At 37.3% G+C, this 24,352-nt stretch overlaps 1 protein-coding gene across 11 annotated transcripts in view; it reads right to left on the bottom strand.

The window, feature by feature from the left end:
- GRIK1 (glutamate ionotropic receptor kainate type subunit 1) overlaps positions 1 to 24,352 on the bottom strand; it is a 376,605-nt gene that overhangs the window by 57,061 nt on the left and 295,192 nt on the right. For 6 of the 11 annotated variants that reach the window (XM_074389366.1, XM_074389363.1, XM_074389365.1 and 3 more), the window contains 2 exons: positions 4,570 to 4,677; positions 2,281 to 2,325 (listed from right to left, as the gene is read on the bottom strand). In XM_074389366.1, the coding sequence (XP_074245467.1) occupies positions 2,281 to 2,325; positions 4,570 to 4,677 (153 nt within the window). The remainder of the gene's footprint in view (positions 1 to 2,280; positions 2,326 to 4,569; positions 4,678 to 24,352) is intronic. The other 5 variants (XM_074389359.1, XM_074389361.1, XM_074389364.1 and 2 more) reach the window with 1 other exon arrangement.

Here is a 24,352-nt window from a genome sequence, read left to right as displayed (position 1 = left end):
TCTTTTAAACCCCAGTAGTCAAGTGGCTTTATCTGTTACTTGAAGTAAATAAATATGTTGTCAGGAAATGAATGTCTTTCTTTAAATAAGTCACACCTCATGATTCATGTGTGCTGGAGAGAGAGGCGCAGTTATGAAGATGCCTGGACATTTGACATTTCAGTTCTGTTCTGTGACCTAGGAGGTGTGCCTCCAGGGAGCGGAACCTCAATTTTCAAACTTCAAAGAAGACAACAGTTATTTACCAGTGGGAAGTAGTGGAGCGTGGATCAGTTACTGGTGGAGAGGAGCGCTCAATGTCTAAATTATATGGCCCTGATTTCTTTCACTTTGTAAGCTGGCACAAGGGAACAGCCATTTGTCATCTAGGACAACTGAGAAAATTATTTGAAAACGTGTGCCCAAATGACATTAAGCAAACTTTTTTTTTTTTTAAAGCAATGCAATAAAAAGGACGTTCAGAGAATAACTAGTATCTACCTTCCAAACCTAGGCAGTGATTCATGTAAACTCAACATCTAAAATGGCTGAGGGAAATAATCAGGTATCTAGGGAAAAGATAAAGGTATATGTGTTTCCTGTGTTATGAGCCTTACATAACAAATATTTTAGTGAAGGATGTTGTAAAGATTGCTATCTCCCTCTTTTGGAAAGAATTTTGGGTGAATAATATTATTCTAAAATAAGTCAGAGTACTGAGGAAAGCTTTTGGAATTTAAATATGATGAAGATGGATTTTTGTTTAAGTTGGAGACTTCTGGAAAAAGTGCAATGTGCTCCTTGGGTCTGAATGGGTCACTTGCGCTAGAAATCAGGTTACTGTGAATTTTTGATGAACAGTCATAACACAAAACAGCACACCACGGTATATGCAACTTACAATGTGGAACATGATGGGCTACCAGGAAGGAAGAGGCAGGAAGGCAGGGAGGATCAAGACCGGAAAGTTACATCCGTGGGAAGTGGGTGTGGTTATTGCAGTTTAGTGATAAATAGAGGACACCCCTTCTCCCCTGCATATAATTTGAAAGCTTGGATTCCATTCCCTAGGATATTTGTATTAGATTAATTCAAAGTGCCCGGAGTCTCAAGAAGGATTAGTGTAATAAGTTTCATTTTTTCTTTTCTGGGTGCCAGTTAGGCTCATCCATTTATCAGTGAAATAATAGTGAGGAAACTGATCACCTTCTGTGTGCATTTAGTAGCCATGCTCACTGAAGATCAAAACAAGGTTTTTAAACCTGTGTTTTGAAAACTTAAAAAGAAAAAATTTTTGAATTCATCACCGAGTATTCCTAAGAGGGAGACAAGGCTTTTGGCTACAGGGAGAAAACTTGTGTACACTTTCTGTGACATAGCTGATAATTTGAAAGATGAAAGTGAACCTGACAAAGCTGTTCAAGTTGAACAACCTGAAGCAATTTAAGGTCCATCATCAGTCCACAGATTTTTTACCAAGTAGTTTTAGAGAGAGAGACAGAGAGGAAAGAAAGGAGAGGAGGAAGAGAAAGAGAGGGGAGATGAAAGAAAATGTTTGCTTATCACTGGGACCTTTCTCTGATCCAAATGTTTTTAATGTCTAATATTGGCTTATATAAATCTATGCACACTGATTGGCAACATGGCACTGTATAATAAACTATAAAATAGTGGGTGTTATAACTCACGGGATAATCTCATTTCCTTTCCAAGGTCCCTAATGTTTGTGTCCTCTTTACAACTGTGGGTCTAAAACAAATTGCAAGACAGTATGCTCTGATGAAGATATCATACAAAACAAAAGATAGCTCATAAGAAAACGAAACTTCTGAAAATGGTTCATACTTTGTGGTAGTGATGTTGAAGGAGATGTCCTAGCCTTCTGAGGCCATAGCCTCTCTGACTAGTCTAATGGATCAAATCTGTTGTTGCTTTTCTCCCACTTAGGGAAAATACTTAGTGATTTGAGAAGGAATGTAAATAGGTCAGTGTCTCCTTCTGTTACAGTTACCTGCTTTCTATCCTAACAGGGACTGATCCTGCCTGGGAGAAACAAAAATAATCTTGGGGGAAATATTTTAATCCACCATTATTTAATCCATTGCAAACCTGTTTTCAATTCACAGGTGATGTTGAGAGAGAACATATTTAGTCACTCTTGCTCTCTCTTCACATGCGACATCCCCTCTAAACTGCAATTGGAGAGCTACAGGTCCGGCAATATTGGAAGGACGCAGGTTTTTCCAATGACATTCCCCATCCCACCCTCAGGTTTCCTGCAGTGGTTGTCAGAGTACAAACCTTCTTCCACACTTTATACAAGTGTTTAGACACTTCGCCAGCAGCCTTGGTTTTCAGAGAGAAAAATAAAATAAAAATAGCACTTAATTAAAATAGAGCGTGAAACCCAGATGGAATCATGGTGTGTGAGTGCTTAGAGTGTTACAGTTCCCACCCATTGTTTGGAATTTTGCATCTTAATTCAGTATAAAGCCTGACAAGAGGTACAGCAAAGAGACAATCAAGACTTGGGTCTCACAGAAGTTACCTGGTGGTAAGACTGCATTTTTACTTTTCCTTTCACACACCAAAAAAATGACTTAAAGTGCTTTTCAAGGTATACTGGTATACTGCAGTATTAAGGGGCTTCATTGTTCCTTAAAAATTCCCTTTTAAGGGATTGATAATTCAAATCAATCAACCAACAAATCAATCAACACACACACACACACACACACACACACACACACACACACACAATTCCTAACCAAAAAAAAGAACGCTTCATGACTTATTCTTTGATTATGAGCTTCAAGGCAGTAGAAATTTGAGTGAAAGTGAGAATGGGATTTTTCTAATAGTTATTCCTATTAATCCCAAGAGAGGCTGATTGGACATTTCCTCCCTCTGCTCCTGAGAGAGATATGTTGATTTCTCCCTATTGCCTTAAGACTCAATCAGCCTTCTCAGGAATTGAGCCCCAGACACCTGAAGAAAGAAAAGTTACTGTAAACCATGAAGAGATAAGAAACAAATACAAAACACTTTCATCTAATTCAATTTTGCCTTTGATGGAAAAACATCAATGCAATGTGCATAGTATTACAGTGTATAGATAGCTGTGAAAGCATAACAATAGCTTCATCTAGTTCATCATTCACCTAGCCAAAAAGATGCTTCCTCAACAGCTTTTCTCCCCTCTTCAGTGCTATACATAAGAGGAGAACAGAGTCCGGGAAAGACTCCTGCTTCAAAGACATTTTCTTAAAAAATACTATAGGCTTCCAAATAATAACAAGCATTTTTTTTTTTTTTTGGTGTCGTTGCCTCCAGCCAACATCCCACACACCATTGTGGAGGCTGGCTGGATGCCATGTGCTCTATTAGAGCATGTCAGACCAACAGAGGGGCAAATCCGAGTGAAGAGAAAGCCAGAGGATGGGAGAGGCATTTTTGAACGGAGAAACCTGCATGTATAATGTGTACGCTCAAAGCTGCAAACGAATTATTTTCCTCAAACATTTCACACTAGTGGTCACCTTCTATTACATTTAGCCTAAATGATCTTTGTTTCCATTAATGTTTTTTTGAGGGGGAGGGGTAGTTAGCACCAGCAGAAAAAAATGTGTCCCAGTTAACAAAAGCAAGAGAACAGAAACGAAAACCTTACCTCATTTAAAAAAAATCAACCCAACTATTTCTAATTAGGCAAGCAATCGATTGTTCCTAAAGCCACTGTTATATTCAGCACACTATCTTATTCACTATACTGGGGAAAAATGTCAGATTACACAGTTTTCTGTTTAGGTGATTGTTTTGGGGGTTTCAGTTGTTTTTCTGTAACATTTTCAGTGCAAAATCTTCAAACTCTTAAGTGTTAATTCCAACGTGTAGTCATGAATACTAAAATCGATTTAATAAAATATACTGAGAAGCCAAATTATTTTATCATTGTTATTTAACCAAATAGTTTACAATTGTTACTCTAAATAGTAACTAAAATAGAACTTTAAACATGGACAGATTCAGAATTACAACTAAATTATTCCTGAAGTGAGAACTTAACGTTAAAATACAGTTTTTTGGCATTTCTCCTAAAATTAAGAATGCAATGTAAATTTGCTCTAACAAGTCTCTTCTAACCTACTTTATTCTGTCTGTCACCAATCTCAAAATAAGATAAAATGTGCAATTAAAATAATTTCTGGGTAACCCTTGGATGTCATTCCATCGATAAACCATTGACAGCTTCTGTATTTCCAAGTCTAAACTCAATTTGTTAAAACCTTTAAGACCTGGGCTTAATAACACCCAACTATAGGGTTATATATGCAATAATATAAACATGCTTGCTATATAAATGAAGCACTATATAAACACTAGTTAGCATCGCTATTACTAACACATGAAATTTAAGAATCTAGCACATCAACATCTATCTATAGGTAAAAAAGAGATAAACAAACTGGATGCAAAATAACATGTGAAGAGAGTCACTTCATCATTCACCTACTTGTCTGTGCAATTTAGTAAAAATGATTGAGCAATGTTCATTTGTTATTTTATTTATTTATATTATAAGGAGGTTACCTTTTCAGTTCCTTCCTCTTTGAGACTAATAATGTCCAGATCAAAATCCTTCCTCAAGCCATTGGTTTTATTGAAGGTGATACGCCCAGTCAAGCCATCCCACCGAGCCTGTGGACAAGAAGGAATGTGACTGTTACTGTTTAACACTTATCATAATTCCTGAGACCATCAAAATTATAATACCTCAAATTCATTACAGTATCCAATTACTTGTTTTCATCATGCTGTTATAAACTATCACATCAGTTCAGCGACAGGATAGCAGAACACATTGTCATTTTATTAGCAGTCATTCATTCTGTCAATTCTAACATCCTAACCCAGTCAAACCTGTAATCATAACTACCTAAATGGAATGGAATACACAAAGTCTGAGAAATCACAATATTCTGTTTCCCAAGGTCAATCCAAATTTTCTTTGAGATATGGCTTAGTGGAAGTGAGCCCCTGTTTATTCTTTCTCAGTGAAAAGGATATAGTCCAGTGATGTATTGCATGGTTTTTAGGCTGTTTATGACTTAGCGTGTTTGCGTCATTTGGCATTGTAATTTCCTGTGGCTGCTGTAGCAAATAAGCACAAATGTGGGGGCTCAAAACAAGAGAAATTTACTTTCTCAAGGTTATGGAGGCCTGAAATCCAAAATGAGTATTACTGAGTGGAATTAAAGTGTCAGCAGGACCATGCTCTTTCTGGTGGCTTGAGGGAAAGCCCTATTCTTGGTCTCTTTCTGCTTCTGGTGGCTCTCTTGTGGTGGCATCACTTCAGTCTCTGCCTCTGTGGTCACATTTCCTCCTCCCCTTCTGTCTGCATAAAAGCTCCCTCTGCGAAGCGGAGGTTTTGGTGAGCCAAGATTGTGCCATTGCATGCCAGCCTGGGCAAGGGAGCAAGACTCCATCTCAAAACAAAAACAAAAACAAAAACAACAACAACAAAAAATCTCCTTCTGCTTCTCTCTTGTAACAACAGTTGGGATTGTATTTAGTGTTCACCTGGATAATATCCCCATCTTAAAAATCCTTAACTTAATCACATGCGAAGGCCTTTTTGCTATATAAGGTAACATTTACAGTTTCCAGTGGTGAGGACACGAGTATCTTTTGAGGGAGCCGCTCTTCTGCCTATCTGACACATCAATATCATTTCAAATGAAAAAAAATTCACAGTAGTCTGCCCTACAGATAACTCATATTGGATGTCTCTTGTGGTTTTATTAAATAAAAAGCTGTGGCCCTTGGTGGGGGCGGTCTTTAGCATCAATCATTAGGTGATTTTGCCACCTTGTTTATTTGAGTTTCACTTACAAATGGGGATAAAGGAAAACTCAGATCTTTGTATCCACTTAGCTGTTTTTCTCCCTCTTGACTTTACCAAATTCATTAGACATGCATAAAATGAAAAGACCCTGAAGAATTATACTGTGTTTGCAGTTACTTGTGCCATGTATATCTGTTGAATGTATTTACCCATTTGGCCAAGAGGCAGAGCAAAGCAGTGGAAAAGAACACTGAATTTTCCAGACCTCTGGGGCTGAATCTCTGCAGTGTGACTTCAGCCAAGCTACTCAGATATAAAATTAACCTGAAGGGTTTTAATTTTTAACATTTATTGTTTTATAACTGCCTCTCACTTTTCCCACTTTCATAATTCTAGAGTTTGGCTTTTATTTTCTCACAGGTTTAGCCTTCACTTGTCTATACTGTATTTCATTTTACAAATTATGACCAGACTGATGGTCTCCAAGTAAATGTTCATATTTATGCAATTTCACCAGCACATAAAGTGCATAATGGATTCATGCTACCTACAAATTAGCCTCAACCTTGACTTTACATTGGACATTGTGATGGCTAATTTTATGTGTCAACTTGACTAGGCTACAGGATGTCCAAATATCTAGTTAAGCATTATTTCTGGGTGTGCGTGTGGGGGTGTTTCCAAAAAAGATTAGCATTTAAATTGGTGGACTAAGTAAGGCAGACAGCCCTCTCTAGCTGAGTTGGAACCACTCAGTATTGGAAGCTTGTCAGTCAAACCCAATTATTTTACTAAATTGAATTCTCTTTAGTATCTGACAAAATGACATAGCCCTTAGACACTAATTTTTTTCTCACTCTAATTTGTTCCAAAACAAAATTTTATTAATTTGTGTATTTTACTTTTCTATCTTCTGTCACTCCTTCCTCTCTTTTAACTCACAATTTCTCAACTCATAATCCCATCTAAAAATGGTGAAAATATCCTTGACTGGGAGTCAAAAGAACATTTAGTCTTTAAGCCACTATCAAGTTTTGTGGCTTTGGTTGAGTCATTTTGTCTTTTTTTTAGGCCACAGAGGAATGCATGTCAAGTGAAGATTTTTCATAAAACGAGCTTTAGCTATGGAATTCTAGTATCTTAGGCAAAATACCATAGAGGGGTTTTATAAAATTGAAAGTCATTCATTAAGCACCTATGGTCTGCAAGCTGGACTATATAAATCATAAAGCACAGTTGTTATACTCAGATTTTAATGTAAAACATATTACTATCTGGTTGGGGAGAAAAGACTACAGAATTCAGTTCAATTATGTTTTCACTATCAATTCATTTGGAAAATATCCATTTATTGAGTATCTTCTCTGTGCAGGGAAGTATGCTGAGAATACAGCACCTAGAAGTTGACAGTTTAGTAGGAACAAACACATTAATGGATTTCCATAAAGCACCTTAGGTTTGAGGATAAAGATTTGCATAGAAGTTTGAAGAAAGAAATATGGAGATGAAGCAGTTATCCCAACTGCAGATAAAGAGTCAGCAAAAGATTCCTGAAGGCAAGACTGCCTAAGCTCACAAAGGATAAGGCCACCAAGCAAAGAGTCACAGCCCGGGTAAAAACATGGAATAAAGACTAAATTACACGTTTGCCATGAGACTCTAATGCAAGGTGAGAAATGATGAGAAATGAGCCTACAAAGGCAAGGAGTCTATTTATAAAGACATTATGAAGCATGCTAGTTTGTTTGGACATTGTTCAGTAGACCTTTGGGGAATTGTGGGGATGTTTTAAACTTAGAAGTGCCATGGTCAGATGTGCATTATAGGGAGATCATTTTATGTCTTTTATAACTGGGGAGAATGACTTGGAGAATGTTAATATTGTAAGCAGTGAGTTGATTAGTGGGTAGTTCTCATAGAACAAAATGTATACAATCATATTCATATGCCCACATATGAACATAGGGATAGCACAATTCCTCCATCTCCCTGTCCCACCAGCTTGCTTACCTTTCAATATTAATGAAAATAGTTCCATAGTAGGATAGACAGAATTTCGTAAAGAGCATGTTAAGAAATCAGTTTATTTCTTCTTAAATGTAAGAAACCAGTATAATCGGCCAAAACATATTTTCTGGCTACCATTCAGATAGGATGGATATTATAACCAAAGTACATTTTATCACTTGATGGCGCTGGAAGTTAAATCAATGATGGGGAGTGATCTGTGAACAAGAAAATATTCCAGCTTTTTCCTCTAAGCAGTCTTGATGGCAAACTAGATGTTGCCCCAGTGCTATAACACAAAAAAAGAAATGCTTCTTCAGATCCTAGTACCTAGTCTCTTGAGTTTATTGCCAAGGAAGACCGTAACACCAAACACTGGCACTAGCTTTAAAAATGAATGGCATATCTTTATGGTCAGTAGTAACACCTGCTGTTACACTGGCTGAGATCCAAGTAATCATATCTCTGCAATGGGACAAAAACTATCAGCAATGAATGCACATAGGAGGTATCCTCTGGTGTATATTTAGGTACACCTCTTGGCATTGCATTCTCCCTTTTCTCCCTGTCACACCTCTAGTCTAGTTTTTGTACTCTGGTCATTCCTTCTTATTTTGCAAACCAAAGGCTGGCTCTGTGGATTGATGGGTTAAACGAGAGCCATGAAATAAGCTGCTGTATTAGGCTTATAGCATCTATCTGAGAGCTGAAAACAATTTGCGTAAGGCTTTGGTTGAGCGGCAAACTGTGCTGTGGTAGGGGTTCGAATTAAGTCAGTTTTCAGGCCCCTTGTTCTTGCCTCTAAACAATGTACAGTTCCAACTGTCCTCCTGACCTGTTTGAAAGGAAGTAGTTATCTTCACTACATTCTACAGGATTTTCAGAAAGCTTTTTTCTAAAGGCAACTTTCCCTTTATGGGGGTCATGTTGTGAGTCAATTTGGTACATTGTCCAGAGTGTACAGGGCTCTCTGAAAATGTACAGAATTGGTAGCAGTTATCTCTTAGTGTAGCATATAGCTTATAGCAGGGTCTTAAAACCCAGTTCAGAAATCCAGTTTCATTCCCTAAGTGTGCCTATTGTGACTCTTTGTTTGGATTCTCTTGCGTTGATTTTATTCTTGAACTTAGTGTTCCAATCACTGGTGCAGAGTAATTCCCACTTCTCGCTTTTCCTCCTGCTCATCCAAGTGGCAAAAAAGTTCTCTTTTCATGTTTAACAATGCTTCCTTCTCTGCCTCAAATACCTATAAAGACTCCCTGTGTGGTTCTTCGCTGAATGGAAATATTTTTGACCTTCAACGTCAAGTTTGCCTTCCTGACACAATTACCCATGTCTTCCTGCCTCTCACCCCCTAGATGAGTTGCATTCTGTATGTGTTGTTTTTCTGCAAACTAATTGCTGATAAGCATTATTAATCATCAATACACTATTGATTAGGGTGAATGTGCAATGATTAATTCCTGGATGTGATGAATAAGATCCATGAGGAATCCATTTTTCTGGGATAGGGCTAAAGCATATACAATTTAGATAATGATATATAATTATATTATTCATAATTACCATGTGCTTGCCTTATATAGAAGCATTTGCAGAAGGGACAATTATAGTACACTTAAAACAGAAAACAATACTTAAACTATTGTCCCTATTTTAGGAAAGAGCTTTAATTTCTACCCTGCATCAGACCTTCATGTCTACAACTGCTTAATAACAACTAAATCAAATATTGTGACTTTTCTTTTTTCCTCTTATTGAACACGTTATCTGATGATCAAGAGTCAGGAATCAAGAGATAAAAGAAGAAAAACAAAAGGTTTCATGAATATCTTATTTGTATATTCTTTCTCAAGATATTTATTGTCCAAATTAAATGCATATATTTTGTTATTAGGGAAGTAAGTGGCTAGCACCTAACTCTGGGCTCTTGTGATAATCAACTCTTAATGTCATTAGTTAAAATGATTGCTTTTACTTACTTGTTTTTTCTGAAAGGAAATTTTTTCTTCAAATTTTATTTTAAGTTCAGGAGTACATGTGTGAATGAGTAGGTTTGATACACAGGTAAAAGTGTACCATGGTGTTTTGTGGTGCAGACCATCCCATCACCTAGGTATTAAGCCAAGCATCCATTAGCTGTTCTTCCTGATTCTCTCCCTCCCCACATCACCATCTCTGACAGGCCCTGGTGTGTGTTGTTCCCTGCTATGTGTCATGTGTTCTCATCATTTAGCTCCCACTTATAATTGAGAACATGAGGTGTTTCGTTTTTTGTTCCTGCATTAGTTTGCTGAGAATAGTGGCTTCCAACTCTATCCATGTCCCTGCAAAGGACATGATCTTGTTTCTTTTAATGGCTGCATAGTATTCCATGTTGTATATGTGCCACATTTTCTTTTTTCATTCTATTGTTGAAGGGCATTTGAGTTGATTACATGTCTTTGCTATTGTGAATCATGCTTCAGTGAACATAAGTGTGCATGTATCCTTGTAACAGAATGATTTATATTTCTTTGGGTATATACCCATATTACTGGGTCAAATGGTATTTCTGTGTTTAGGTCTATGAGGAATTTCCATACTGTTTTCCAAAATGAATGAACTAATTTACACTCCCACCAACACTGTGAAAGCATCCCCTTTTCTCTGCAACCTCACCAGTATCTGTTGAAAAGGAATTTGAATATGTAAAATAATGTAAATCCTCCCTTTCTAGAATTTTCCTTGACACAGTCATTGTCCTTTGCCATACTGAATAAATTGTTTCCTATTGAGAGAGATTTCTTATTTTTCACTTATATATTGGAAACTATGTTTTCTTCTGAGAGCATCGTGGATGGAAGAAGGCTCATGGCGAACTCAAACGTTAGCTTTCCTTGTTAGATCAAGGTGAAGAAAAAAATTGTTTTTAAGTGACTATTTGTTAATAAAATATAAAAACTTGAAATTAAAGCAAAAAAAAAAAGTTTACATGACCTTTGTCATGGTGTCCATAGTATGTTAGCTTCACTCAAGGGTGATTTGATTCTTTAAAGAAGCGTATCTTTAGTTTTAAATTTACTGTTGTTTAAGATGCAGATTCTATGAAATTAAATGTCGATTTATAGGATTTATATCTGGCAGAGATATAAATGATTTCTAATAGAAAAGATAACCTCAAAAATTATAATTGTATTGATGATTAGCCAGCTTTTTATTTTATTTTATTTAGTTCTGGGGCACATGTGCAGGACATGAAGGTTTATTACATAGGTAAACGTGTGCCATGGTGTTTTGCTGCACATATCCACTCATCAGCTAGGTGTTAAGCCCTACATGCATTAGCTATTTATCCTGATGCTTTGACTCCCCTAGTGGCCTCTAGAACCATCGTGCCACTCCATCTTTTTAGAACAAGCTTGATCATCCTGCTGGTTCCCTCAGTTAGACACATCTTCAATACTTACTTTCTTTATGTTGTACTAGAGTCACACATATAACTGGCTTTAAATTGGAAATGGTCCTACCTCAGTACCTAAATGCACTCACCTGCCAGAGCCAATGTTATGGACCATTTAAGCTCAGAAACAGCTTTTTTTTTGAAAAAAAAAAAAAAAGAAAACACAAACACACACATTCCAGTCCTAGAGCAAACCCTAGGCAGCAACAGAGTTCATTTTTGTTGAGTCTCTGTTTATGCTGATGTCTTGTCTTGTCTTCTGATTATGTGTTTTGATTCTGAGTTTTGGCCAAGTCTGTCAGCTAAAAAGTGCCTTAATCTAACTCACAGCTTGAGTCATTTCTCCTCCACAACTGGGTGCAGGCACCTCTATTTGGTCTCAGACCACTGTGCCACCTCCACTGCCTACTCAGAAGAGCATTTTGTGTCTCCTCATTTGGGTCACTGCTGAGTATATGGAGGAGTGGGTGTTTGACAGCGAGGCAGGTCTCATGAACACACAAGAACCCAGCGTCTATGTGCATCTGATCTGCATGTGGCTGTTAAGTTCTCCTTTGGTGGCAGCAATAATTGTGAGCCTGGCACTTTGTTCTCATCTTGTGGTGATCTATCAGCTAGAAGCAGATAATCTAACTCTGCAGGGTGAGAGATGACTGAAAACCTGGTTTATTAACACTTTTCTTTTGTATGAGCAAGATTATGTCTCAAGTTCACTGGAAATGACAATCAACTTTTCTGTCCTGAGTTTTCATGTTCTATGTTTACTTTCAAGATATGGCTAAGGTTATAGAACTAAAGCTGTAGCCCTCAATAACTACCTATCTCTGAAAATTAAAAAAAAAGTCTTTTTACCTCATTGTGTATGAATAAATTAGATGATAAAACAGCAAATTAAAGATTTTCTGTTTTTATTATTTATAGATTTAATTACTTGTATCAATATTCTCAGGATTCTCGTGTTACAGAGAAACTGAATTTTAAATACACTACTGCTACCCTTAAAAAAAACTACAGAAATTTGCTAGCTTGGAAGCCTTTCTCTGCAAAAAAGCAAGTTCATGTCATGGAAGTGTGCATTTGATAGCATTTAATTGATTTTTTAAAAATTAGCTTAAAAAGCATTGCATATCTCTCTGCTAATATTATCATTTTGAATTATATAGTTCTGATGTACTTTTTTTGTTTTACAGTTTTGTTTTTGGTTTCCTGAAAAGAGGCTAGTTAATCTGAACTTTTAAAACTTCTTAAACTTAGAAGTGGTTTGCTGATTAGGCAAGAAGGAATTGACACATAATGTTTAAAATGAAGATGTAAAATTATATGTAATTATACTGAGTTAGAATTTTGACAAAATTTTTGTATAAACAGTTTTTATGCTTTGTAATGTATCAGTTCAAATGTAATTTCCATGTTTCTATTAAGATTGTGAGCTAGTGTATAAGCAAGTTAATTGATGGATAATCTTGGATATCTGAGTCATTTCTCATTAAGAGATAATATTGGCATGGTGGTTACCATTAGATGTAATGTGTCTATCTATCTATACCTATGAATGTCTATATACCTTGCATTATTTCTATATGTTACAGAGAGGCTGTAACTTTGAGTCATGTTAATGAACATTTTGTTTTTGCCACTTTGAAGATGATGTTCAAAGAATGTATATGTCTTTAGGGGGTTGTTTTATGCAAGGTCATGTATATAAGGTAATGGGATATATATTTGTTTACAAGGTGAAAAGAAAATATGTTCCAAATTATGAAACAGCATAGTGAATGGCAAAGCATGAGTGTGTGTAGTATAGAAGGTTGGAGGAAACAGAATTTTGGAGTATAATATATGCACATAGTAAATCTGAATAAAAACAAAGAAATGTGTTAAAATTTTGGCAAAGTTTACCCACCTTTAATTGGTTTATTAATAAGATATATATTTTGTTTTGTGAATCTTTTTTTCCCAAATACTGCATTAATATATAACTAGAGTTTTATTTTCTCTCTTTTAAAATGGAATATTTAGCCTACTCTTAACAAGAAGACACATTATCACTTACCCTCTGTGTAATTGTCTCAGACAGACTTTCATTCCCACCATCAGCAAGTGGTTTCTGCTTTATTCTCATGTTTTTCTGAAGGTGTTGCCGTAAACTACAGTCTGGAAATAGGCTTTGTCTGAGAATAGCAGTCTCAGAGCCTCATGGGAACAAGGTGCGAAGAAATGCTCTTACCTATTGGCACTTTAAACAGTCATTGGTATAGGCTTCGGATCCTAAAATGTAACTTAGATGACTAATTCTACCAGAGGATGGAATCAGGATTTTCAGGACTCTTTTTAATAGTCCAGGAGCAGAAGACCTTTGAAAACCAAGTGTGGATCCAACATCCACTCGTTATAAGACAAGTATGATTAAGTGAATTGCTGATGGGAATCTACTTGTGGTTATTTGGCTTTAATATTGATGATATGGTTTTACATATGTTATTAAGGAAATAAAAAGATCTATACTCTTCCTGATCTCTTTAACCCTCTTTTTGGTTAACCTATAATGACACATTCTTTACATGGCACCTTATTCTCCCTGACCCCTCAGAACTCAGAGACAACTTAGTAGCTTTTATGGCAATGTGGTTATTTGCATAAAATCAATACAAATCTATCTTTTTTTTTTAAATAACCAGGCTATAGTTGAATAAATTGGCTGTGTAAATAAGGTCAGATCAGGTGTGATGGTTCATCTTATGTGTCAATTTGACAGTGCCACAGGAGCCCACATTAAACATTGTTTCTGGGTGTGTCTGTGAGAGTGTTTGCAGATGAGATGAGCATTTGAATTGGGGAACCCAATAAAGAAGATTGTCCTCTCCAGTGTGGCTGTGCATCATCCAATTTTGAGGGTCTGAGAAGAACCAAAGGTGAAGGAAAGAGGAATTTGCTTCCTTTTTTCTGCTTTATTGTCGAACTAGGCCATCTCATCTCATATCATCTCCTACTACCCTCATACTGGGAGTTATACCATCAGCTCCCCTGGTTCTGAGATCTTTGGACTCAGACTGAATTACATCATCTGTTTTTCTGGGCCTCCAGTTGCAAATGGCAGGTCATGGTATTTTTCATTCACCGTAATTGAATGAACCAGTTCCTCAAAATAAATCATATGCTCTCTCTCTTTCTCTGTCTCTCTCTCTCTCCTGTTGGTTCTGTTTTTCTGGAGAATTCTGACTAATATAGCAGGATTGTATCTGGTATATTACATATAATATAGATCTCATTTAATCAGTTATAGCAAACCCACCATTAAAGAAAAAGTGCTGTACTTCAAATGTGGGACCAAGCTCTCTCTGCAAACTGGTCTATTATTTGTTCTATGATTTATTTGATCAGAGACTTACGGGTGAAAAGGAAGATAATTTTTTAGTAGGCCAGGAAATCTATCAGATGTTGGCCACTCAGAAACATTCACCAAAATGTCTAGGTACTATAGGCATATGGTACAGATGCATTTCTTGAATTGAGTTTCTTACCTTTGTGTGGTAGGATTAATAAATGTCACCTTTTCCCCATTGTCCGTGCCCCAATCTCTGGAACCCAGAAGGTAGCAACAGAAGCTACACAGATGGGATCAAGTTAAGTATATTAAAGTGGGGAGATCATCCCAGAGTATCTGGGTGGGTCTACTGTAATCACAACGTCCTTATAAGAGGGGCCTAGGAGGGGTCAGACAGACAGGAGGTGATGTGATAACAGAAACAGAAGACACAGTGAAAGAGACTGAAAAATTGAAAGATGCTACATTTCTGGCTTTGAGGATGAAGGAAAGGGTCCATAAGCCAAAGATTACAGGAATCCCTGGACCTTGGGAAAGGCAAGGAAACTGATTTCCCTCTACGGCCTGCAGAAGGAATCAGCCTTACTAATATCTTGATTTTGGCTCAATGAGACTTGTGTTAGAGTTCTGACCTCCAAAGTAGTAGGAGAATAAAATTTTGTTGCTTTAAATGACAATGCTTGTGGTAATTCACCTGAACAGCAATAAGAAACGAATATACCTTGGAATAAAAGAACGAGTAAGAGAAAAAAAAATTCTGGAGGAAGGATTCTGAAAATGCAATGAGAAATTCCTTTTGAAATTTTCTTACAGAAGCTAATTTTCTGTCCTTAGTAGTGGCTTAAAACAGCAGTTCTGAATTTGCTGTCCATACCCAGAGGCTTCCATGGTCAACGAACATCTTGTACTGCCCCCACGTAAATTAATCAGGTCTAAACAAAATGATGTCAGTCTTCTTGTAATATGAATAATATTTGGAGATTATTTATGATGCAATAGGGGACTGCTGTGAAAATTATCTAAAACTTGGAAATGAAAGAAAAATTACTATATGTCGTTTCAAAGTCACATGGGATAATTGCCTAACAGGTCCACCCAAGGATGATTTAATCTTCTAGAGGATTGTACTTTTGTTTGTTTTACTATTTTCTATTGTCTAAGGTCAAGACTATGAAATTACATATGAACTTAGACATTTTTGTCCAACAGAGACCTAACTAATGCAAGTCTAGTATGAAGATGACCTCAAAGCTTATGGCTTTTTTTTTTCTTTTTTTGAGGTGAAGTCTCACTCTGTTGTCCAGGATGGAGTACAGTGGTATGATCTTGACTCACTGCAACCACTGCCTTCCAGGTTCAAGCGATTCTTTTGCCTCAGCCTCTGGAATAACTGGGACTACAGGTACGTGCTACCACAGTTGGCTAATTTTTGTATTTTTAGTAGAGATGGGGTTTTACCATATTGGCCAGGCTGGCTTCGAACTCCTGACCTCATGATCCACCCACCTCAGCCTCCCAAAGTGTTAGGATTACAGGCGTGAGCCACCGTGCCCAGCCAGGTTATGGTTTTATTGCTTGTAGAATAACAACCAATTTTGTCTCTAATTCAGCATATTCATTTCTGTTAGCTTCTCCTGTTGGACTATATAACCACTCTTTCTGTAATTCTTTTTAGAACTAGATTTACTAACCAGATAGTTCTATTATTAAGGAGTTAAGTTTATTTTTGGCACATGCTTACATTGTGTTTGCACGGAAATCATGTTGATAACTTTATAAAATCATATGCTGACAAATTCTAAGTGCATAAATGTAATCTCATTTGGTTCTTACAGCATCCAGATAAGGTAAGGAGGATGGTCCCCAGTTTCTTGAGAGGAAAGAGATCCTACAGTTAGTAAGATGTACCCAGAGGGGTTCAGAACCGGGTCTACCCATGTTCTTTTTCTTCACCAAACTCATTTCCATCAATAAGGTCATGTGAAAGAAATGAAAATGTGTGGGCTAATTTCTTCATTTTATATCTTAACTCTAGACTTTGTGTGGGTCATAAGGTGAAAACATTCTCAAACCTCAAATAATAGGATAAATAATTGAAAAATTTTGAATCATCACTAAAATCCTGACTTCTCGCTCATTCAGTGGCATGTTTGAAGTGTGAGTTGCCCAAGTGGACCTTCTTGGATCTGCACGGTTCCATTAAAAAGACACAGATCCTCTGCTCTGGCTTCCTGAGAAATAGAATCCTATTTCTCAGTTTCATTGTTTCATCTAGCATGGAGCAGCTTCTCCTGAAAGTCAATGTAACAAGGCTAGAATGGGCTGTCAATGGAGGAGAAACAAAATAAGCCTTCAGCTTCTTTTGTTCAGTCCTCTTTGCAAGGGGTCCCAGGACAAATGGAATTGACACATAGCATTCTATTTGCCATCATGGTTCAGGGTAAAAGGGATTTCTAGAAAATGAACCCTTGACCTTTGGTTACTTTTGTTTGAACACCTCTAATTTTCGTGCCAGCAATGCCTTTCACAGACCTTGCTAGCAATGCCTGTCCCATTTTGTTTGTTGACCACTGGATTAAGTGTGTCCCAGGACAGTTTTGCTTTCTAGGATTTCTGTTTTGGATTACTAGTGTGCCTCTGCTCATAGAGTTACTGCATTACCATAAATGTAGGTGACTTTTGCTAACTTAAGATTTAACTGTGAGACAGTAAAGTGTGTTTTAAAGTCCTATATCTCTAATCACACAACTCTCTCCCCATTGAAACTTCTTGAATATACCCGACATTCTCTTCCCTTCAGTACATTGTCAGTGCATTCATTTCTCACCAAGCTCAAAATATCTCATTTTCTGGTATTCGGAGATATCAATGACGCTTGGCTTTTATAAGGCACATCATATGGCAACCAATGATAGAATTACTTTGTGGTTTAAAAACCTGTCTGGAAAAGAGAAAGATTTCAGAAAAAACATGATAATTTAATAGAAACAGCAAATAGATGTGTTTCTATTGGTCTAACAAAAATAAAAATTCACGCTGCATTTAAACATTTAAAAATACCGCCAATAGGCAATTCATTGTTTTTCACATATTGTTCACAAACAAATTTTAGTCATAAACCTGGCATTGTGAACAAGATACTTTCAACATAACAATAGTTCATTTTCATTACTATTAAGTTTTAAAGTCTGAGCATGACATGTTAGGAGAATGACTTTGGAATCAAATGACTGGGGTTTGAATCTTGGCTTTATCTTTGAATAGCTGGGTGACTCTTCGCAGGTTACTTAACTTCATCAAGCTCTATTTGCAAAAATTAATAGTCTTTACCTAGTCATTGTGACGATGAAAAGAGATAATGCTTCAAAGCATCTAACACAGGACTGTCAGAGTGAAAGCTTAATAAAAATCCAGTTCCCTTATTATCTTGACCTACTTAAGATTTCCTCAACTCCCTTACAGATAAATGATTACTCATAGATCAGTTTGCAATGAAACCTGCTTTATCTCAGGGTCTTTTTTTTTATTCTGCTTGTCAGTGAAAAACCAACTGCCCTCTTTTGTCATCAATAACATAATGCAGTGTTTTTCACATTTTCAATGAGCACAAATTATTGGAACACTGCTTTTAAGTGAGCATGATAGTTTTAAAAAAGAAGGTCCTCACACTACCCCATAAGAATCACTGAAAAAGGACTCAGAGCTTGTCAGCTCCATGGATCTTAGTTTGTTACTTGTATTTGCTGACCAATCCCATGAGACAACTTTTAGCCAGCTATTAAGCTTGTGGTCTGATTACAGTTCCGAAGAAGTTTACCCTGATGATTAAGGTATCATCTCTCTCTCTCTCTCTCTCTCTCTCTCTCTCTCTCTCTCTCTCTCTCTATCATCTATTCATCCATCCACCCATGAACAGGAAATTAAAGAATAAATAGTAACACTAATAAAAGTCTAATGATATTTAGAAAGTGAGCTGTGGCTGGTATGGTCTATGTAGTTTTTAGGAGAAGATGAAGATTGAGTTAGCCATTGATGATAAACAAGGTCTGACAAACTGCATATTTGTTTCCTTCAGTATAGTATTGGGGCATTGAAATGCTCTTATATGGTTAGGAATGCATTTATTAGATCCCATATCCCTATAATCTAGAGGATTTTTAGGCATAATACAGATCGCTATGGGAGAAAGGTTTTTGATGTATTGTAGGCAAGGGAGATCTACTGAGTCTTTTCAAATACTGCTTGCCCTGAAAAACTAGGTTTTCCCCCATAGATCCTAGTTGTCATAATTATTTTTGGGGTCACCATATCCTCATAGGTCATTCTCTGGGGATCTAGATAACAACCCCTACCGTGGCCTCAAACCAAGTTGTTTTTTTCCCCCCATAGTTTCCTAAATGGAGCGCTAGCCTGGTGATAGATGCCATGGCACGACCATAGCAATCTAAAGCTCATACATTAGCATGGATCTGAAGGAGGCCTGTAAGTACCAGGGCTGTTCCCATGCCCCAGGACCTCCTGCATCCTCTCAGTCCTGGAGGCTTTTACACTGACTGCCGTGCATTTTCCGGTGCTGTTGTAAGGCAACAATAATAGTAGTTATAACTTGCTTCGTGTTTCAGATCCTTCATTAGAGCACTTTTCTGGAAGAAAATTTTTAATTGCCTAGAAATTAAAATTCCACCTTGCTAATATACTGTTTATGGCTTTTCCCTGCTGTGCTTTCCACCTCCATCTACTGCTACATTCTGCCCCAATAGCTACTACACATAAACTTTGTGTTCCAATGATGTAGATGCTTCCCCAGACTTTGTGTACGTAACTAATAATTCACAAATTTTTTTCCCAGTACTCTCTTCTTAAAAATTCTCTCCCCCAGTACGTTTTTAGAACTCTTGCTTGATAGAATGCAAGTGTCACAAAGGCAGGGATGGGTATCTCCTTCGTACACTAATATATCCCAACTAATAAGGACCGTATGTGGACCTATCAGTGCTCGCTAAGGACTTGTAGAATGAGCGATAGACTCTATCAAGGTCAATTCAAATGTCATCTCCTCTCTGAAGCTGTTCTGAACCCTTTTTGATGGAATGTATAGTTTCTTTCTTTGGAATTTACTATTTATTTATTTATTTATTTATGGAGACAGAGTCTTGCTCTGTTGCCAGGCTGGAGTGCAGTGGTATGATCTCAGCTCACTACAACCTCCACTTCCTGTATTCAAGTAATTTTCCTGCCTCAGCCTCCTGAGTAGCTGGGACTACAGGTGCGCACCACCACACCCAGATAATTTTTGTATTTTTATTACAGACGGGGTTTCACCATGTTGGCCAGGATGGTCTTGATCTCCTGACCTTGCCATCTGCCCACCTCGGTCTCCCAAAGTGCTGGGATGACAGGCATGACCCACCAGGCTTGGCCTATTTTATTTATTAATGTATAATATTATAGCCCACATCATAGCAGTCTTGTATTACAGTAGTTGTGTGTATTTCCCTCAGATGGTGATGGCTTCCTTAAGAGCAGGTGTAGTGTGCATTCACCATTTGCTTTCATGGCCCACTATTCCTTTTACAACTAACAGAAATAGATAATACTTAACATAGCTAATTAAGTTGAATTTTGAAGATCTTCCAAGATAATATATTTAATAGTACTATAACTTCAGTAGATGTAAAAATGACATACTTTGGTCAGAAATTATTTGGAAACATGAGCCCTTTTCTGTCAAATTTCCAAAGTTAGAGACTTGTGGTTTCACCTGGCTCACAATACAACCACATTTTGCCCAACCTGTCTCCGTTATTTCGAATTTCCTCCACGTAGCAAGACTTCAGTGACTCTAGGAAAATCCCTTTACACTACAGGGCTTCCCAGTCTTCTGTGATCTGAAGGTTTTGAGCAGAGTAGTCACTAACAGTCAACCTGTTCTGTTCTTTCCTCTATCTGGCCTGGAAATTTGCTCCAATTCTTGATGAGTGCTGAACCCAGAACCCAACAGTCTTGGGAACTCATCCCGGATCTCTTTGAAAGCTAAAGCTGAGATTTTGAAAGTTAAATCAGAAAAATTGCCAAACAAGTATGCCCAGTTCTCTAGTGAATTGGTTAGATTGTAATGCTTAGAGACTCTTCTAACATGGAACAAGGTCTCTTTTTGGCCTCTCTGCTAGCTCCACTATTTTCAGATGCAGGATACTGACTGAGCCCATTTCTTGAGGGGTATGGTACTCCTTTGTCCATCAAGCAAATATGTTTAGATTTAAAAAAAATAACAATGTATTTTTTCTTTTTGCTTTAGGGGTCCTTTATCATTCTTTGACAGGCTTTTATGGTTTAAATCCCAAGTGCTCATTTACTTACAACTTCTTAATTAATCCTTTTGCAGCTGTGCCCATCTGAGCACAAAGACAGGAATAGGGCTTGCCTAAGTAATATCGTGATATTTTATCAGGATTGCTGAGCAAGCCCTTCAGTTTCATGTTTCTATCATCACATTAAGCAATACTACTTCAACTCAAATACTTATAAGCATTTATTTCCTCAGGCTGAGGATTCTGGGGTTTAAATTCACTCAGCCTCTCAAGAACTTTCAGTCAAGTGAGGAAAAGAGTCAAATAAATCCCGTGGCATTTCATGAAAATGCCTCAAAACTACAAAAGACTTAATTAGACTATGGTTATTTGACTTAATGATGTTTTAAAACAATATTCACAAATTGTGAGTGAGAAAAAAATCTGCTTGGTTTCATACTTCGAAGATGTCGCTTTCAAAATTGCTTTAAGCGTGAAGCAACATACATTCTGCCTATTGTAGAATAATTAAGTTGAAATGGTAAAAGTCAATTGTTTCAATACCATTACAGTTCAATTGAATCATGCTAATTAGAATAGGTTGGGCTTGTTCTCATTTAGATCCAGCTTAGTTTCATTCTCTCTCTCTTGGTGTGGAGCAAAATTTACTATGAGTCGTCATTATATAAAACATTTTAAAATCAGTAAAAACCAATGATAAAAGATGGGCTTTCCAGATCTCTAATTAGCAAACTCCTTTGAAAGTATATTAATGAAAATACACTTCCAATTTAATTTTTAATAATGTTATTACCTCAGCATTAAAAGGAAACATAAAACACCTTCCAGAGAAGGAAACGCACATCCTGGGAGCAATTGAAGTGTCATTGCCTCTTGGTGCAGAGAATGCAGCAAGTAAATTCAGTTCTTTTATGGTTTTAAGCCTCATCCCTCAATAACGCTGCCGCAGAAAGTCAGTTTCTTTGTCTTGTCTCATATTTTTGACACTAATATCATTGCCATTTAAGTTCTTGCCATGGATTGTACCCTTGTGCAATACACATCCTCCCGGTACCCTGGCCCAGTGCCAAGACAGGAATGTTGTCAGATGCTGCTTGTCTCTAAATATTAAAACAGGCTGCTTATTTCCATTTAATGGTCAGTTTATTCACATGAGGAATAGATACCATTTTATATCTGCCATCAATATTTTGCTTAGTATTTTAAAAATGTCACATTGACAGAGGCCTGCAGTGTGACATCAGATTTCAATATTTCCCTCTGAATCTTTAATGCACTTCAGGCCAAAGGGCACACTGAGTGGCCTTCTGGACTGGAATTGTATAGACTAGTGTTGAGATATGCAATGGCTTATTTGATTTAGAGTATGTTTAAGTCTGTTTATTCTTTATTGCTTTATGCTCATTTGCATTTGCATATCCTTTCCATTGTTCCATGGTAATTAACGTGATACCACATATTCTCATTCAACTCTCAGTTCCAGCTTATCACATTGACCCTGACTGGAAGGCTTGAGGTGACCTAGTGTCCCTTAGTGTCACCTTGATAATCTCTAATTGTTGTTCAGCTTTCATCTTTAATATTTCTTCCTCGAAGAAGCCTTACCTAAACCTCAGACCAGGGTTAGCATTCTTCCTAAGGTTCCCATAGTTTCAGTCAATTATCCCTATTTGCTTACTTGTCTGCTTCTCTTGATTAACTTTTGATTCATTGAGGGCAGGGCATTAGGGCTTCATAATGCAAATCCAGACCACAATACAATACCACCTTATTCCCGAAAGAATGGCCATAATACAAAAATAAAAAAATAATTGATGTTGATGTGGATTCGGTGAAAAGTGAACACTTCTATACTGCTGGTGGGAATATAAACTACTACAACCACTATGGACAACAGTGTGTAGATTTCTTAAAGAACTAAAAGTAGAAATATCATTTGATCCAGGATTCCAACTACTGGGGATATACACAGAGGAAAAGAAGTCATTATTCAAAAAAGATACTTGCACATGCATGTTTATAGCATCACAAATTCACAATTGCAAAAATGTGGAACGAGCTCAAATGTCCATCAATGGCTGGATAAAGAAAGTGATTATATATATACATATATATATATATATATATATATATATATACACATACATATGATGGAATACTACTCAGCCATAAACAGGAATGAATTAATGGCATTTGCAGCAACCTGGATGAGATTGGAGACTATTATTCTAAAGTGAAGTAACTCAGGAATGAAAACCCAAACATTGTATGTTCTCACTCATAAATACCATTTAAGCTATGAGTATACAGAGGCGTAAGAATGATGCACTGGGCTAGGTGCAGTGGCTCACGCCTGTAATTACAGCACTTTGGGAGACTGAGGCTGGTAGATCACGAAGTCAAAAGATTGAGAACATTCTGGTCAACATGGTGAAACCTTGTCTCTACAAAAATACAAAAATTAGCTGGGTGTGTTGGTGCGTGCCTGTAGTCCCAGCTACTTGGGAGGCTGAGGCAGGAGAATTGCCTGAACCCAGGAGGCAGAGGTTGCAGTGAGCCGAGATGGCACGATTCACTCCAGCCTGTCAACAGAGCGAGACTCTGACTCAAAAAAACAACAAAAAAAGAATGACACAATGAGCCAGGCCCAGTGGCTCACGCCTGTAATCCCAGCACTTTGGGAGGCTAAGGCAGGTGGATCATGAGGTCAGGAGATCAAGATCATCCTGGCCAACATGATGAAACCTCGTCTCTACTAAAAATACAGAAATTAATTGGGGTGTGGTGGCACATGCCTGTTGTCCTAGCTATTCAGGAGACTGAGGCAGGAAAATTGCTTGAACCTGGGAGGCAGAGGCTTCAGTGAGCCAAGATTGCACCACTGTACTCCAGCCTGGGTGAGAGTGAGACTCTCTCTCTCTCAAAAAAAAAAAAAAAAAAAAAAAAAAAAAAAAAAAAAAACAATGACACAATGGACTTTGGGGAACAGGAGGAAAGGGTGGGAAGGGGTGAGAGATGAAAGACTACAAATTGGGTTTAGTGTATACTGTTTGGGTGATGGGTGCACCAAAATCTCATAAATCACCACTGAGAAGGACTTACTCATGTGACCAAATACCACCTGTTCCCCTAAAACCTATAGAAATAAAAAATGAAATAATAAAATAAAATTAGGATTCCAAAAAAGGGGAAAACTCACATTCAATGATCACGCTGTACTACTTGCTGAATTTCGCAGTTAAAAACACTGAACAGATTTCTTTAATGGAGGCATCATGGTGGAACAGAAGCAGCCACAGAAGCAGCATGGATTTTGGTTTCCCACAGCCCCAGATTCAACTCTACCTGCCCCTTTACCAGTGGACAAGTTGATCAAGCCAAATGATGTCTATTTTTGCTATTTGTCAAGTGGGAATATAAAGATCTACTGCACAGGAATGTTG

This window comes from Saimiri boliviensis, chromosome 18 (assembly GCF_048565385.1).
Source record: "Saimiri boliviensis isolate mSaiBol1 chromosome 18, mSaiBol1.pri, whole genome shotgun sequence".
Taxonomy (NCBI): domain Eukaryota; kingdom Metazoa; phylum Chordata; class Mammalia; order Primates; family Cebidae; genus Saimiri; species Saimiri boliviensis.
Note: the sequence above shows the minus strand (reverse complement) of the source record. Positions and strands in the feature narration are given on the sequence as shown.